This window comes from Ailuropoda melanoleuca, chromosome 9 (genome assembly GCF_002007445.2).
Source record: "Ailuropoda melanoleuca isolate Jingjing chromosome 9, ASM200744v2, whole genome shotgun sequence".
Classification (NCBI taxonomy): Eukaryota; Metazoa; Chordata; class Mammalia; order Carnivora; family Ursidae; genus Ailuropoda; species Ailuropoda melanoleuca.
Genome location: NC_048226.1, coordinates 23,493,748 through 23,512,116, shown reverse-complemented (window position 1 = coordinate 23,512,116; position 18,369 = coordinate 23,493,748). Strand labels below are relative to the sequence as shown.

The 18,369-nt window shown below is 34.6% G+C and overlaps 1 protein-coding gene across 7 annotated transcripts in view; it reads left to right on the top strand.

The window, feature by feature from the left end:
* UBE3A (ubiquitin protein ligase E3A) overlaps window positions 1-14,753 on the top strand; it is a 95,843-nt gene extending 81,090 nt beyond the window's left edge. For all 7 annotated transcript variants that reach the window (XM_011216926.3, XM_034667981.1, XM_019793022.2 and 4 more), the window contains 2 exons: window positions 12,797-12,940; window positions 13,950-14,753. In XM_011216926.3, the coding sequence (XP_011215228.1) occupies window positions 12,797-12,940; window positions 13,950-14,070 (265 nt within the window). In that variant the 3' untranslated portion in view covers window positions 14,071-14,753. The remainder of the gene's footprint in view (window positions 1-12,796; window positions 12,941-13,949) is intronic.
* Window positions 14,754-18,369: the final 3,616 nt, after the last annotated feature.

The window sequence follows — 18,369 nt, the reverse complement described above, 5'->3', positions numbered from 1 at the left end:
GTGGGAGGAATGCAAACATAACTTCCTGGAGGTTGTCTCTGAAGGTTATTGCTCTGAAACTCCAGTAAGTGTGAACACCAGAATGAGTATCAACTGTAACTAGAGATGAGTAATATTTTATGTTGTTTTATATTATGTTACATTATTTTCTAATGTTACTTATTTTGTTCTTCATCCTGGTGTGTAGGAGGTTACTAAGGTTAGTACACCCTAAGTCATTTCTAGTAGCAATCTTGAGCTTATTTACTCTAAGCAGCCATTATTACGCTACTTACCTGAAGTTTCAAAATTGACACACGAAAGGGTGAAGAACATGATAAAGAAAATCTCACTTGTGAGTCACAAGAAATTTGCAGTAGTTACTCTGTTAGTGATGTTGATCACAGGTTGGATTTTGTAGCCTCTTAATGTTTCTCTGAGAATAGTTGGAAATATTTTGTGTGTTCTTTATGGAAAAATTATTTTTTAAATTAAAGTTTTAATTTTATTTCTAGCTTATAATAACATAATTCTTGATATATATCTTAAGATCCTATGTTAATGTGTGATTTGAAAGGCAAGTGAAAAGACAGAGTTATAGTAACTTCCAAATCGTTCTCACCGTTAATGGTATTCTAAAATCTTTTTAAACAAAATTCAAACTTCTTTTTTTGTCGACCTATATATGAAAATATTAAGTCATTAAATAGAGTCTACAACTAGTAGGAAGTTGAAGACTTGGAATAGTTATTACAATATCAGGGAAAAATTGGCAATATTGGTATCTTGGTTGGTATTTCATTTAAAATATTCAGAATTCATTGAAGTGAAATGAATAAAAAACTTTGAAACTGTTTAATACATTTCAACTAAAAATTAGCATAACATTTGGTATAATATAAAAAACCTATAGAAATATTTTAGTTTTTAATATTAAAAGTATAATTCTACACAACTTTTACCACTAATAAAGTTAATGAAAATAAATTATTCAGAAAATAACTACATGTAAAACATGAACATTTAAAAGTCTCGCATTAATAAAAATAAAATGTGAAAATGTTGACTCTCAAGCAAGTTTTTGTGTATATGTTTTCCAGTTGTTGATAAAACTCTCCCTGAATTCCTTTGACTACTAAAAGGCTTAGAAGTATCTTTTTAAATCGTCCTCATTAGTTTTTTTGGGTGAGAGGCAGGGACTGCAGTTTCTTTTTAGTTGATAGTGAGTTTCTGTTTAAAAAGGATTGGTCAAATTCAGGTTTCATTAACCTCACCTCACAGTTAATGTGATTCATTTCATTTAATTTTTCAATACTATATCAGCTTTTTATTTCTAGATAAGCCTAACTTAGCTGTGGCCTGTTAGTTTATAAATATGTTGCTCTGTTTATTTTACTAACATTTTGTTAAGGGTTTTTTGGTCTCTATTCATGAGGAATATTGACCTGTAATTTCTTTTTTTTTTAATACTCATCAGGTTTTTGCTATAAGTGAGTTGAAAATAGTGCTGTTCCTTGTGTAAGATTGGTATTTTTTTTTTTCTTAAATATTTGCTCAAATTCACCAGTGAGACTGTCTGGGCCTGGACATTTCTTTGTTGGAAGGTATTTTGGTTTTGGGTTCTTTTTTAAATTTTATCTTAAATATCTATAGATTTATTGGAATTTTCTTTTACAATACAGGTTGGAGGGGCGCCTGGGTGGCTCAGTCGGTCAAGCATCTGCCTTCGGCTCAGGTCACGATCCCAGGGTCCTGGGATTGAGCCTCACGTTGGGCTCTCAGCTGAGCGGGGAGTCTGCTTCTCCCTCTCCCTCTTCGTCTGCCTGTCTCTCTCTCTCTCTCTCTCTCTCTCTCTCTTTCTCTCTCTCTCTGTCAAATAAATAAAATCTTTAAAAAAATAAAGTACAGGTTGGTCCCGTGTACCCTCCATCAACTTTCCCACAGTGGTAACATTTTACATTACTGTAGCACAGTATCAAATTCAGGAAATTGATATTGGTTCAATCTATGGATCATATTCAGATTTCATCAGTTTTTCACGCACTTATTTCTATGTATGTGTAGTTCTGTGTACTTTCTTTACATTACATAGATTCGCATAACCAGTATTAACAATCATTGTGTACAACTTTTTCATCACCAGAAGGGTCCCTGTTGCTATCCCTTTGTAGGCATACTTATACTTCTCCAGCATGATTCTCCTGAGATCCATCAAAGTTTTTACATGTATCAACAGCTCATTCCTTTTTATTGCTGCATAGTATTTCATGGCAACATTGTACCGTATTTGGTTTAACCATTGAGCTGTTAAAGGACACTTGGGATGTTGTCAGTATTTGGCTATTAGGAATAAAGCTACTAAACATTTAAGCAAAGATTTTTACGAGAGCATGTTTTCATTTCTCTGGTATAAATAAATGTCCAGGAGTGCAGTCTTGGGTCATATGATAAGTGCGTGTTTAGTTTTTTAAGAAACTGCCGAACTATTTTCCAGAGTTGCTATACCATTTTACATTTCCCTGGGAATTATGAGTGATCCACTTTCTCCGTATCATTGCCAGCATTTGGTGGTGTCAAAATCATTAGCTTTATCCATTCTGGTAGGTATGTCATAATATCTCATTGTGCTGTAATTTGAATTACCCTTGATGGCAGTGAGTGGAAATCATGTACCTATTTGCCATCTGTATATTGTTTTTGGTGAAATGTCTGTTTTTTGTTTTTTTTTTTTATTGTTGAATTTTGAGTTCTTCATATATTCTAGTCCCTCTTGAGGTGGGTGGTTTCCAAATACATTCTCCTACTCTTGTGGCTGATCTTTTCATCTTAACAGAATCTTTTGCATGGCAGAAGTTTTTAATTTTGAGCTTCGATTTTTCCTTTTATGGATCATGTTTTTGGTAAAGTCAGATATAAAACTCTTGGCCAGCCTTAGGTGCTGAAGATTAATTCTCTCCCTCTCCCTCCCTCCCCGTCTTTCTCTTTTCCTAAAATTCTTATAGTTTTACATTTTATATTGAAGTCTTGGTCCATTTTTAGTTGATTTTTATATATGTGAGGTTTAAGTCAAGATTCACTTTTTTGCCTATGGATGTCCATTTGTTCCCGTATAATTTATTGAAAAGGCTATCCTTCCTTTACTGAATTGTTTTTGCATCTTTGTCAAAAATCAGTTTATAATGTTTGTGTGAATCTTTTTCTGAATTCCCTATGGTCTTCCCTTGATCTCTGTGCATATCCATCCTTCTGCCAGTACTGTACTGCCCTTATTGGTACAGGTAAATGGTAGGAGCTCCAGTGGCGCAATCGGTTAGCGCGCGGTGCTTATACGACAGTACAGGTAAATAGTAAGCATTAACATCAGATAGAGTGCTTACTCCCATTTTAAATGAAAGATTTCTTGTCTTTTCCACATTTTAGCTACTCTTTGCTTTAACATATAAATTTTATATTCACTTTGTCTATGCCTACAAAAAAACCTTGATGAAATTTTGATAGGAATCACACTAAGATCAAATTGGGGAGAACTGGCATTTTTACTACGTTGACTCTTCCAACCTGTGAATACAGTATAGTTCCCCATTTATTTAGGTCTTTTTTTGATTCCTTTCATCATCATTGTAATTTTCAGCATATAGATTCTGCACGTTTTGTTTGATTGTGATTTCCTTTGTAGTGATTGTAAATGGTATCGTATTTTTATTTTATTTTTTAATGGCTTGTATTTTTAATTTTGGTTTCCATATGTTGTTAGTATATAGAAGTGTGATTGATTTTTTTTTTATATGTTGACTGTATATCATTTGACCTGGCTGAACTCATTTATTTTAGAAGGTTTTTTTGTTTTTTGTTTTTTGTTTTTTGTTTTGTTTTCTTTTTTGTTTGTTTTGTTTCTTGAGACATCTTGGGGTTTTCTGTATAGACATTCATGTATTCTGTAAATAGGGATAGTTATGCTTCTTTTTAAATTTGTATGCCTTTTATTTCTTTTTTCCTGCCTTATTATGCTGGCTAGAACTTTTAGCACTGTGCTGAATAAGAGTAGTAAAAGCAAAAGCCTTGTTTTTGACTTGTTTCTGAATTTAGGAGAAAGCACTTATTTTTATTAAGCTTGATATTAGTGTAGTTAGTGCTCTCTCTACAAATTCAAGGAGGTTCCCCTCTATACCTTGTTTGTTGAGTTTTGTCGTGAATAGGCTTTTCGTTTTTGTCAGATGCTTTTTCTGCATCTACTGAAATAAGTATGATTTTTCTTTATCCTCTATTTGATGTGGCACATTGCATTAATGGATTTTCCATTATTGAACCAGTGTTGCATATCTGAGTGATTTCCATTTAGTTCATTGTCAAATTCGACTTGGTAATTGGATGATGATTTTTGTGTCTAAGTTCACAAAAAATACCGGTCTGTAGTTTTTGTCTTTTTTTTTTTTACGTTGTCTTGGTCTCGTTTTAAAATCATGGTTAATTCTGACCTCATAAAGAGTTGGGAAGTGTTGTGTTTTCTAGGAGAGATTGTGTTAAAGTGGTACTAATTATTTCTTAAATGTTTGGTGGAATTCTCCAATGAAACCATCTGGGCCTAGAAATGTCCTTTTTGGGGTGCATTTTAATTTCAAATTCCATTTCTTCACTGTTTATAAGACTATTAAAATTTTCTTTCATATTCGGTGGGTTATGGTAATTTCTGTTATTCAAGGAGTTGATCCATTTTATTAAAGTAGTCAAATTTATGTGAACAGAGTTCATAATATTCCTTTTTTATCCGTTTGATGTCTGCAGATCTGAACTGATGATACCATTTTTTATTCTTCATAGTGGTAATTTGTGGTTTTTTTTTTCCTTTTTAAACTTGTTAGTCTTGCTTGAGAGATTTGTTCAAATTATTGATTATATTGAAAAGTCAGCTTTTTATTTCACTGTTACTGTTTTTAATTTCATTGATTTCTGCTCTTTATTAGTTCCTTCCTTGTTTTGGTTTATTTTGCTCTTCTCACTCTAGATTACTGAGGATAGAAACATTGATTCTTTCCTCTTTCCTAATGTAAGCATTTAGTGCTTTAAATTTTATTCTCATCCTTCCTTTAGCTATATCCCATATTTTTTTATATGTTGTATTTTCCTTTTTTCCCTATGTATGTGTTTCTAAAATTTATTTTGAGACTTCCTCTTTGACTGTTATTTAAACAAAATTTTGTTTAATTTCCAGGGTTTTTGGATATTTTCCTCTTTCTTCTCTGTTACTGATTTCTAGTTTGATTCTTTTCTAGTCAGAGAACTTAGTCTTCATGACTCCTAATACTTTGAATTTGTGTATTCTGTGTTGGTGGGTGGAATATTCTATAAATGTTGATTTAGATTCTGTTCGTTGATGATTTTACAGATTTTCTGATCTGTAGTTCTATCAGTTGCTCAGAGAGAGGGGTGTTGAGTGCTCTATAATGGTGGATATGTCCCTTCCTCCTTTCAGCTCTATCACTTTTTACTTTATGTATTTTGAAGATCTTTTGATTGGTACATACACTTTGAGCCTTAGTATGTCTTTTTGGTGGATTGATCCTTTATCGTTATGTGATGTGGCTCTCTGTCTCCACTGATTTTCTTTCCTCCAAAATCTGCTTATCTGATCTGTTAATCTTCTTTAACACTTTTTTTAATTAATATTTTTATTGTGAAATAATTATAGAGTGGCATACCAGTTGTAAGAAATCACACAGAGACCCTGTGTACACTTACCATTTTTCCCTCAGTGGCAAATTTTTATAAAACATTATTTCAATATCACAAGTAGGATGCAGTCAAGATACAGAAAAATTCTGTCACTACAAGAATTCTTCCTGTTGCTCTTTTATAGTCAGTCACACTTATATACCCATACCTTTACCCTATCCCTATTCCTACTCTAGTCTCTAACCCCTGACAACCACCCCTCTGTTCTCTATTTCTTTAATTTTGTCATTTCAAGAATGTTGTATTAAATGAAACACATACAATACGTCACCATTTGGGATTGGCTTTTTTTGACTCAGCCTTGAATTACCCACATTTTTTCCACATATCAATAGTTTCTTTTCATTACTGAGTAGTATTTATTCCTTGATATGGATTCACCAGTCTTTTTAACCATTTCACTGTTGAAAGACTTGATGGTTGTTCCTAATTTGGGGATGTTATGAATAAAATTGCTATAAATAATCAAGTGCAGTTTTTTAGGTAAACACAAATTTTCATTTCCCTGATAAATGCCAAGAGTGCACTTGATTGTTTTTTACTGTTGAGTTTGAGAGTTCTTTGCATAGTCTAGACACACTACTTTATCTTTCCTCCAGTGAATTACTTTTTCACATGTCAAAAATCAGCTAAGCATATTTCTGTAGGTTACTTCTGATATTTATCTCTTTTATCTCTGTCAGGTTTTGTTTCATGTATTTTGAGGCTGTGATTTGGTACATACCTTTTTTCTTTTTTTCTTTTTTTTGTACATACCCATTTTGAGTCATTTTGTCTTTTTATCATTACATAAGGTCCTCTTTATGATTTGTAATTTTCTTTGCCGTCAATCTAATATGAATATTTTTAAATGTTTGTATGATATATTCTTCTGTTGTCTTACTCTCAACCTATCCGTAGTTAAATTTGAAATGAATTTCTTAGAAACATCGTATAGTTGAGTCTTTTTTTTCTTCATCCACTCTGTCAGCCTGCCTTGTAATTGGTATATTTAGACAGTTCATACTTAAGGTAATTATTGATACGTTAGGACTTATGTCTACCATTTTATGTTTTCTGTTTCTGTCTTCTTATGATTGCTTGTTTCTGTCTTCTTGCCTTCCATGAGTTACTTAGTTATTCAAACATTTTTTTTTAGGATACCCTTTTGATTTATTTGTAGTGTTTTTTGGGTTGTATTGTTCAGTATAGCGTTCTTCCTGGTTGCTGTGTACTTATGTGAAAGTGGATCAGCATCTCTTCCAGTGAAGTGTGGAAACCTTGCTTACATTTAGGTTTCTTTCCCAATTTTAAATATTGTGTTGAATATTAATACTATTATAATTTTTGTGCTATAATAATTTAATGCTATAATTTTTGTATCCGTCATCACATAGGATTTACAAAATTGATGAGAATGGTAGTCTGTTGTATACACCTATATTTCTGTTTTTCTTTCCATTTGCTTTAAGAGTCCATCTTCTGTCACTCCTTTTAGTCATTCTTCAAAGACCGGTCTGCTAATGACAAATTCTTTTAGTTTTCTTTTGTCTGGTGATATCTTTATTTCCCCTTTATTGCCAAAGAGTGGTTTTGTTTATGCCATTTGGGGTTTGTTTAGCTTCTTCAATGTGTGGGTTTGTTTTTTGCCCAACATGGGAAGTTTTCGGCCATTATTTCTTCAAGTACTTTTTCAGCCCCACTCTCCATTCTTTCTGGGCCTCTAGTATTACCAGTGTTCAGTCATTTGTCATTGTTCCACAAGTACCTGTTTGGTTTTGTTTTTTTTTTTCCAGTTTTCTCTCATTCGGTTTTTTATCCTCTGTCATCTTTACTTTTGAGCCCATCCAGTATTTTTCTCTTATTGTGTTTTTCAGTCCTATAATTTACATTTGCCTCTTTTTAATTATAACTTCTGTTTCTTTCGTGAGATTTTCTGTTGTTCCATTTGTGAAATAATAGAACTTTTATTTGTAAAATCATTTTTATGATGACTGCATTAAAATCCTTGTCAGGTAATTCCAACATCTTATTTTTTCTTAAGATTTCATTTATTCATTTGAGAGAGAGAGCACAGAGGGAGAGGGAGGAGCAGACTCCCCGCTAAGCAGAGAGCCTGATGCGTGGCTCGATCCCAGGACCCTGAGATCGTGACCTGAGCCGAAGGCAAATGCTTAACCGACTGAGCCACCCAGGTGCCCCAATTCCAACATCTTAGTCATCCCAGTGTTGACGCCGCTTGATTTTCTTCCTTTGTGTTGTAGTTTTGGATTATGTCCGTTAGGAGATTCTGGGTCCTATTTGCACTTTTTTACTTTAGCAGGCAGTCATCCTATTCCAAGTGTAGCATGCAAGTCCTGGCATACTTTTTGTGGGTTGTAGTTCCAGTGACAAATTTAGTTTTCAGAGCCTTTGTGGCACTACTCTGCTCTGCTTTATTTATCTCATTCCATGGGGACTCCCTGTGGTCCATGATGGTGTTGCTTGAGGGATGCGAATGAATAGCTTCTCCAGGCCGTGTTGCATGGTGTCTCAAGCCCATGGGGCTGGAGAGCTCTTCCTGGGCTCTGTGCCTATTGTGGCAGGATCCCCTTTGCTCATGCTGATGGCCATTCAGCATCTCTGGGCTAGGAGGCACTCTGGGGCTCCACAAGAAGGGGAGCATTTCCCAGGCCAGCACTAATTGTGGCAGATTTCCCCTGCCAACTGTGTCTCTGGGTTGAGAAGGAGACTGTCAGGCATGGCTTCTTTTCTTTTTGATTCAAGTAATTTTTATCTTCTGTTTCTGTGATGTTATCATTGTGCTTATTTATCCTATGGTTCCTCTAGATTAGTTTTAATTTCCTCCATTTGACATTTATTTTCTTTTTATTTACGGTTACTCCCTAGTTCTGTCATATTTCCAAAATCTTTTCTTTAATTACCCTTGTTCTGAAATTTTGTTTCTTAGTTGTCCTTTCATAGCCTCTATTATTATTTAAAAATTTTTAGCTTCATTTGAGGTTTGTTTCCAGTTTTCATGTGTTTTGTTGGCAGATCTCTCGGTGTAATTTTATTCTCTATAAAGACATCATTCTCATGCACACACGCACATATTATTCCTTTCTAGTAACTCTCTTAGTGTTTGTGATCTTTTTCTGTTGTGCCTTTTTTTTTCTTAAGTGAGATGAATTTTCTCATGCTTGGAGGAGGTAGAGATAGGCCAGGGCAGCATTTTCATGCTTCAGGAAAGCTCTGTGCATTTTGTTTTTGCAAAATGCTTTTAAAAAGGAAAAAAAGTACATATGTATAGCCTCGTGTCTTCTGAAAATGCCTATTCTGCTCTCCTTTCCCACATTTATTTGAATATTTCTTGGCCTTTTTATTCTTGATTTGGTGAATTTGGACCTTATTTCCAGCAGTTTCTCCTCAGTTTTAGAAGGGAATTTTGGTGTTTGAGAGCCATAAGGGCCCAGACCTTTTACTGTATCATGATTCCCTTGCATTTGCCTACAAATTGAATAACTCTCTTTTAGCTGTCTTCTCAAATTGGCCTGTGCTTTCCAGTGGGTTGGTGGTTTTGAGGTTCCCTTGTTCCCAGGGCTGTAAGAAACCAGTTGCCTTCCTTTTGCTTCCCCACCCAGTGACACGGATACCAGCTAGGTAGTCTAGCTGTCAGTGGTGTGTTCCTTTTCATTTACATGGAAGAATTTATGGGAGGATATCTTGTCACCTAGTTTTGAAGGTGTTATATGTAGGTCTTCCATTTTCCATCCAATTAGCTCTGATTTTATGGGAGAGATTAGGAAGATTGAAAAAAAACAAAAACAAAATAACCATGTCATTGCCACCATCATCTTCCCCAAACCCCTTAGTCTATGTTTCTTCTGATTTTTTGTATCTATTAGTATCCTTACCTGAATCCATTGTTTCCCTGGGGGTTGCAAAATGGTAATTTGGAAAAAAAATTTCTAATGTTCATTCTGTACATATACCTGCTATTCTTTTTCCTCATTAGGTTTGCTATTTGATTACTGTGTAAAAGTTTTACTGAAAAAGTACAATAAAATGTAATTAAATATTTTAGAGTAAGAAGTTAATGTAATAATTTCAGTAGTGACAGTTGAGTTTGGAGTTCATTTAATTGTTTTTTGGTTTTTTGGGGGGGGCTTTTGTTTTTGGTTTTGTCTTTTTTTCCTCTTTCCGAATATTGTTTTGAACTGATGGATTTTTATATATTGATTGTGTTTCACAGTCATTATTCTTAGTAATATTCAAACTGCTTAGTCTTGGTATGCTTTTAACATCACTTCATTTTACATTTTGAAATTTTTAGCTCACCTTGAGCAGTTTTAACTCTAAGCCTGAAATAAATCATTTTTTAAGAAATAATTGGGGAATGGCATCTTTAAAAGTCAGTTTGGGGTACAAGATATGACCTTTGTTATTAAATGTTAGTGCATGTAGACTTTTTCCAGGGGACAGAGCAAGGAAATTTTTTTCATTATATCCTGGAAATGACTCCTTAGCAATGTAGAGATATCTTCCATGTTCTTTTGTAAGGCTGAATACTGTCACTGTGTGAAAGCAGTATAGATTATTAATATTCATTAACATAGTGTTTATTTCCAGTCTTTTGCTATGAGAAGTAATGTCACAGTAAATCATCTCATACATGGATTATTCCATATATATGTTCCAAACATATATATTTTTTCTTCTTTTGTTTCTGATCTCTTTGTCCCTAGTAGAAATTGTGGTCAGACTGCTTTTCCTTTGGTCACCTTATAAGTGAACCTTCTGTTTCCAAATTTATTTTGCATATTTCTTGAGTGTATTTGAGTATTCTCATTTCTGTTTCAGTTTTGTTCATGTCTGAGTTTTGTATTTCTAATTAATGGCATTCTTTTCTATCTGCTGTTGCATTTTCTCTTCATGTTGGAATATGGGAATTAAGGCTTTCCATTCTTCACTGAATTTTTCAAGTATACTTTTTTTCTGCTAGACGGTTTAGCTTCTTATTTATTTGCTGGACTTGTTTCATAATACCTTTATTTGGATTTTGGAATTCTGTTTCTTTCATTTCTGTTTCTATTGGTTGAGTTTTTCTGGACCTGCTATTAGTAGATCTCATGGTAGAGTGGGGAGAAGTTTGGGTGGCGTTAGTGGTCTCTTGATTAAATGGTCCCCTCTTTTGTTATTAGGGTATCAGCAGTTTCTTTAATATATGGTTATGTGGCCTAGCACCTTCTGATTCTTCAATTCTAACTTGTTTAATTAGGGCCTCTTTCATTAGCTGCTTCCATTCCTTTATAGCGAAGCTACTTTCAAGGGGTATCTCTGTCTCCCAGGGTGCTCCCCATCACTTCAGGCATCATGCCTATCTGTCATTTCTACCCTGGTACTTTTCCAAGGCCTGCCGTTTTAGCCACCCCGTTGCCAGTGCTCTTAACCTTTCCTTAGTAGTTCACTCTTGGGGTAGGGCTCTGCCCTTCATAACTACATGTCAGTTGGGAGTTTGCCACTCTGTTTTCCTAGTTTTAATCTAAGCTTAGGTTATGGGTGTTTTTATTGAATTTTCTCTCCTTTTTGATCTGAATATGTTTTAGGTGATGTAAATGGGATATGACCCATAAAGCTGCCACTTAATGTAGAAATGCAGAAGCTTTTTTTCATTTTCAGTTTTCTAAATAGTTGTTCCTAATTCAGAATTTTAATATAGAACATAGCACTTATAGGAAGAGAAGAATTTTGTCCAGTAAATGTTTTCATTATATAAACTGATAGTAACCCCAGTATTTTAAATTCTGATTTTAAATTATAGAACCAAATAAATAAATAAATAATGTAGGCAAACTGGTCATGGTGCCCTCCTATCTGCCTTTTCAGGTGTGGCTGGTTCAGTTAGGCTTCGGAGCACTCCTACAGTGTGAGAAGACTTGATTACCACCCATTTGCAAGGGAGCTATTCTGCCCTGGCAGAGAGCTCTGGGACACAGGAGACTTACCTTTTCTTGTCAGCCACCCAATAGGAATGATCCAGACTGTGGAATGATTTTAGTTCTTCCTGAAAAATGCACCTGCAAGTTCCATGTCTCATTTTCTGTTGTTATGATGTAGTTCTTTATTGTTTTCTCTAGGTGAATGGGAGGTTTGTAGGAACTGAGGAGGATGTTAGAATGTCAGGGAAAAGAAGAGGGAAGACATTGCAGGAGAGCCAGGAAGTCTAATAAAGCTGTTAACCCTGTCAGAAGTATTGGCATTGCACCAACAAAAATGCCCGCATTTTAATAATAGAAATTGTATACTGGAATACTAGGATATCAGAAACTAGAATTATAATTACACATGTAGGAAGTGTGATGTTCTCTGCCAAGATTCTGGAAAGAGCTTTTCAAATAAATATTAAAATGTATTCTTTGACCAATTAACATTTTTTCTAAAATCTTGAAATTTTTCTAGCTGAGGATTAGTGCATATGCTAAATTTATGGATACCTCATTATTCAGACAAGCATGCCAAGATTGCTCTTTTGTTTTTAGAATGAATATAACAAGCATCACTATAACAACATGACTTTTATCACATAGATATTAGGAATGCCAGGGACTTAATCATTGCATTTAGCAGAAGTATCAAAATTATCCCCCCTCCCCACTTCCACAGTGACAAAACAAGTGTTCTGGTTTATATAAAAAACGTATGCCTACTATTAGGAATGTTTGTGTATGTTTTTTTAAATTTTGTCCTTAATCTTTATCACCTTTTCCTCCCAAAATCTCATATTTTCAATTCACACGATTGGGTTTTGGGTTTGTCTTTTGTTACTGATTATACAGTATGAGTATACCATAGTTTTCATAATTGTTCCTGTTATTGGACACTTCGGTTTACCAGTTTTTACTGTTCTAGGTAATGTCACCATGAACTATACTTTTAAGTATTTCCATGAGATAAATTTGCATAAGTAATTTGTAGCTCCTTGACCAACAGGAATGAATGTTTAGGATTTCTGATATAACTTCCAAGTTATCTCTCTAATACGGTTTTAATAAATCATAAACTCATATTAGTACTAGTTATAAATGAATGCCAAACTAAAATTAGTACTCTTATCTTTTCTCATTAGGGAGTTCTGGGAAATCGTTCATTCATTTACAGATGAGCAGAAAAGACTTTTCTTGCAGTTTACAACAGGCACAGACAGAGCACCTGTGGGCGGACTAGGAAAATTAAAGATGATTATAGCCAAAAATGGCCCAGACACAGAAAGGTAATTATTAAGTTGTGACTATATACCAAAAACCTTACATTCCATTAAACACACATGGGAACTGCCCAGGAGCTTCTGAGCACTTTAGAGTTTTACATGGAGCTCTCCAAATCATATGAACTAGTAGTTCAGAGAAATTTTTGCTACTGTTGTTTGAGGAAATATTTAAAACACTGGCCTAGTTCTAAACTGTTACAGGGCTCACTTGATTTGGAATTTTGCAAATTGATATGATTCATCCAGTTTTTAGTTCAGAGTTTTTTTAATTGAAAGCCATATTATGTAATCTTTTTAAGAATGGTTAAATTGAGGCTCAGAAAATTGTTCAGCACTAGATTTCATAATCTTAACATTTGAATCCATCTTCATAATCTTGACCTTGAATTTTGTTCTCTCTTCATTGTAAAAGTTGTTTTTGTTGAGTAAGTGTCATACATGAACAGGAGCATATTTAAGGGTTTGAATGAATAGAAACATTTCTATTATAGTTTTCCACATTATTTGATGTATAATAGCTTTAATGTAAATTTATTTATATTGATTTATATTTGTTATTAAGTCATTTATATAAACATATTCCCAAGAATATTTCCAACTGACATTAAAGAACACAGACTTTGACATCTTGAAAACCAGGTTTGTGTATTATCTCCATCTTAGAGTAAATTAACTTCTCAGTGATGACAGCTCTGTAGTGGGGATAATGATAGGTTTATTGTGAGAAGATTTAAATGAGATCTAACAGTTGAATACCTAAAACAATATCTGGTATGTCATAATAACTCAGTGGATATAATATGTTATCAGTCATCATCATTAGTATTAAATAATAGATAACAAACTGATATTTGGTAGTTGCACAGGAAAAACAAAAAGTTTATGGGTTGCATTAATGTGTACTCTGCATTGCAAACCATCTCAACTATACATACCATCTAAAAGGATTTTTTAATACTGCGCATATTCTCCATGATTTATTTTCCTATTTTTCCCCCTTCTCTCTGTTTAGGTTACCTACATCTCATACTTGCTTTAATGTCCTTTTACTGCCGGAATATTCAAGCAAAGAAAAACTTAAAGAAAGATTGTTGAAGGCCATCACTTACGCCAAAGGATTTGGCATGCTGTAAAAAAAAAAAAAAAAGAAAAGAAAAGAAAAAAAAGATAAAAAAGAAAGAAAAATGAAAAAAAAGGAAAAGAAAAAGAAATTTAAAATTTTAATAAATATAACAAGAGGGATAAAATTGGTGGTGATAGTGTCCCAGTACAAAAAGGCTGTAAGATAGTGAATCACAGTAGTCACCTATGTCTGTGCCTCCCTTCTTTATTGGGGATATGTGGGCTGGAACAGCAGATTTCAGCTACTTATATGAACAAATCCTTTATTATTATTATTAATTTTTTTTTTTGCGTGAAAGTGTTACTTATTCTTTCACTTGTATGTACAGAGAGGTTTTTCTGAATATTTATTTTAAGGGTTAAATCACTTTTGCTTGTGTTTATTACTGCTTGAGGTTGAGCCTTTTTGAGTATTTAAAAAATATATACCAACAAAACTACTCTCCCAAGGAAAATATTGCCACCATTTGTAGACTGTGTAACCTTCAAGTATGTGCTATTTTCGTCCCTTATATCTAACTCAAATCAGGAACTGTGTTGTTTTTCTTTCTTTTTTTTTTTTAAACAATTTGCTTTGAAACTTGAAGTCTTGAAAACAGTGTGATGCAATTGCTGCTGTTCTAGTCCCCAAAGAGTTTTCTGTGCAAAATCTTGAAATCAATAAAGATGGAAGGGAGAACTTGGAATGTTTTAACTGCAGCCCTCAGAACTTTACTTTAGTAACAGCACAACAAATTAAAAACAACTCATGCCACAGTATGTCGTCTTCATGTGTCTTGCAATGAACTGTTTCAGTAGCCAATCCTCTTTCTTAGTATGTGAAAGGACAGGGATTATTTTGTTGTCGTTGTTATTGTTGTTGTTATTGTTGTTTTAAGTTTACTGGGGAAAAGTGCATTTGGCCAAAAGAAATGGTAGTCAAGCCTGTTGCAAGAAGGCTAGGAAGTTTGTTGTTTATTATAAACGCAAAGCATGTGAAAGTGCACTTAAAATAAATTTTTTATTAATTACTTATTACCTGCATTTTAAATAGACAATCCAAAGTCTTCCCTTCATGTTGCCATCATCTTGTCTAATCAGCCATTTTATCAAGGCACATGATCAGTGTTGGAACATAATGGAAAGGATGGCTATTGTGCCTTGTTTTACTTAATCATACATTAAGCAGACCTGGAAATGAATGGAACTATTACTCTTAAGCCCTATTTACATTGTATATCCCCAAAGATTAAGTTTTACTTCAAAAAGTGTTAAATATTACTTTCATGTACTGTGGAAAAGTACAAATAGGTTTAAATTACTGGACGTTCAGAAGTAAGTAGTTTCCCCTTTCTAGTCTTCTGTGTCTGTGATGTTAATTTCTTTTATTGCAATATAAAATAAAAGGATTATGTATTTTTAACTGAGGAGAGACATACGGTTATATCCTTTCACTGCAAGCTACATACAGCTAATGTGCTGAGCTTGTGCTTTGATGATTAACACTACGATAGATCAACCTGGTAATTTGTTTGAAATTGGCAGGAAAAATGCAGCTTTTCAAATCACTGGAGGGGAAAAAGGATATCTTTAAGGATTATTTTAATTAGTAATTGAGACAGATCTGTTATGTACCATAATGCTAAAGAAAACAGTGACATTTTTCATCATAATTTAGAGGAAAAAGAAAACAGTGCTTTCCATCTTGTGATAAGGTAACTTTTTTGTTGTTGTTTCCTGGGCCAGCCTTTAGAACACTGTTGAGGTATGTACACTACCTTGATGCAAGGGACTCTCACAATACTATAGTCATCTTAAAGAGCGTCTCATCCATGTGCTTGTGTATAACGAAAGGAGGAGAGAAATCAAATACTCTGGGGGCATTTTATATAATAAATTCGTGAAGAAATGTGTGCTCTTCAGTTCTCAAGTTCTATTATCACAGTATTGAAGTTCTATAATTGTATTAACATATCTGTATGAAGTTTGTGAATGGTAATTGAGTATAGGTTATCAGATATAGAATTCACATCAAATAGACTTTTAACAAACAGTTCAAAATAAACCTACCCTTAAAAATATTTTAAGAGAAAAAGTCATTGGTTGTCCATACTAGCTGCTCTCACTTGCTTAGTAATTATCCTGGGCATGTTACCACTTCTCTTACCATTGCCTCCTGTTTACTACTGTTTACTAGAATGCCATTGAACAATATCTCAAGGAAGAGGAAAACAGAAATTTTGACTATAATGAGTATACTTCTACCCTAAATGTCTTATTATTAAAGTACTTTTTTGTCTGGACACTCTTACATATTTTGGTTATCTGTGAATCAGCCCACAGTCTGCAGGAAGCTCTGGGGAAAAAAATGAACCATAAACTAAAATAATTAGCTTTCAAAATGAAATAGAAGCTTTCTTTTACGTTTTTTTATTTTAGAAAATTTCAAACATGCAACATAAAAATACAACCTGCTGTCAAACTTTTCGGGAGCCTGGCAGCTTCAGCAAATAAGTTGCATTTCCTCACCCTCTATACTACTTTCCTAGGTTGTGGTTAATTGTGTGATAACTTACAGCTCCAACTTCCCTAGCTTTATTTTGGTATGCATACCTGTGTAGGGAGATAAATATCCAAAAAACAAAGCCTTGAAAGTGAGGTTTCAATCTGAACTTGCTGATGTTCATTCCTTGGTTGTGATCTTGCAGCATCACTCCCTGTTCCCATAAGAACACGACTGCTGGCATTTCAGGCCCCTTTTTGGGTTTTCAGGAATTTCATACGAGTCTCTTAGGAGAAGGATTGTTTTCCCAAGGCTACTTTATTTGTAGTCTTGATCCCCTTACCTGCTCTCTCACACATACACATTCTCTTCCCTCTCTCTCTGTCTCTCTCTATATATATTTCTTTTTTAACCTCTGTCAGCTTCTTGAGGATCATTTACTCTTCTCACCCCTTCCCTGAGCCACCAAAGAATTAAAAAAACAAACTTCTATTTGTTCCCTCTCATCTACTCTGTGTTATTAGTCTATAAAGAATTTCCTGGGGAAAGCTGTGTTAACAAATTCAAAGTTCCAAGGGTTTTCCCCCTTCCCTGTTCAAATCCAGTAGGTTGGCATTTGTTAAACGCTTAAGATTTTGATGCAAATGTCTCACTGTGAGAAATGCTGCTAATCCATTTCTGTGCCACTGAAAATGCTCTCCTGAAGGAAACTCATAACCTCCTCAATTGCCAGTGTGAACTGTGTAACCTTCCCAACACCTCAAACTTAATTTGCTACTCTGTTCCTTTTTCAGTTGGGTGTATACCATCCAGATCTCGGATAGATACTATAATTCTACTTAAAGTTCTTGTCTCGTCCAGTTCTCTCTGGTCAGCCACAACCACTCCTGAAGATTCTTGCCTAAATCCATATTTTTTGCTCAGACCCTATCCCCAGAATAATCGTTCTGGTACCTCAAAGTTAACATCAAATTTCATCTTGCATCTCTACCTACCGTTACTTGTTTCTTCCTTAAAAGGATAACTGTCAACCCAGTCATCGAAATCCCTCATCCCTCAGTTGCCACAGCGTGTATCAATTCCTCCCCCTGCCCCGCCCTAGTCTCCCCAGTTCATCATACTTCCTTTCAGGCCCTGGTCCATTGAATCACCTGGTTGCTTTTAATAGCTTCCTAACTAACCGCCCTGGGTATAACCACTTCTTCCAATCTTTTCCATTCTGCCAAAACAATTTTGTTAATTTAAATATCCTCTGCTTCAAAATTTGCTCCCCTTTGAATATTCTTCAAGCATGGCATCCAAAGCCTTCCGTAACCTGGGCCCCAAATGCTTTTCTAATTTGCCATCAGTTATAGGCACTTCTCTCCCTGCATCTCCACCCAGCATCTTCAGTTGAGAATTATTTCATATCCTCAAGTACCCTTCAAAACCAAAATTTAAAAAACACTTCACCCATAAGAACTTCCTGGACCACCAACATGGACCCCCAAGTGTCTGTGTGACCTCAGCAACCCACACTCCCATGGTAGTTCTGCTCCCTGGGGCACATTCCTTGTTTAAACAAGGAGGAGTACCCAGGGTTTTCCCTCTGTCTTCCCCTCCCCCGCCCCCGCATAACCATTGCCCAGGATGTGAGCACATTCATGATAAAGATTGTGTTTTTTAAATCATCTTTCCGCCAGCTTGTCACCACTTGGATGATTAAAAAATGGCTCAGCCTACAATGAAGCATCCTGTTTTTTCACTAAAGATGGCCTCTTTCTCCTTGTCTCCCGTCACTTCTCCCCCCTCAAAAAAGTTTTGTTCGGGTTTTTTTTATTATTATTAT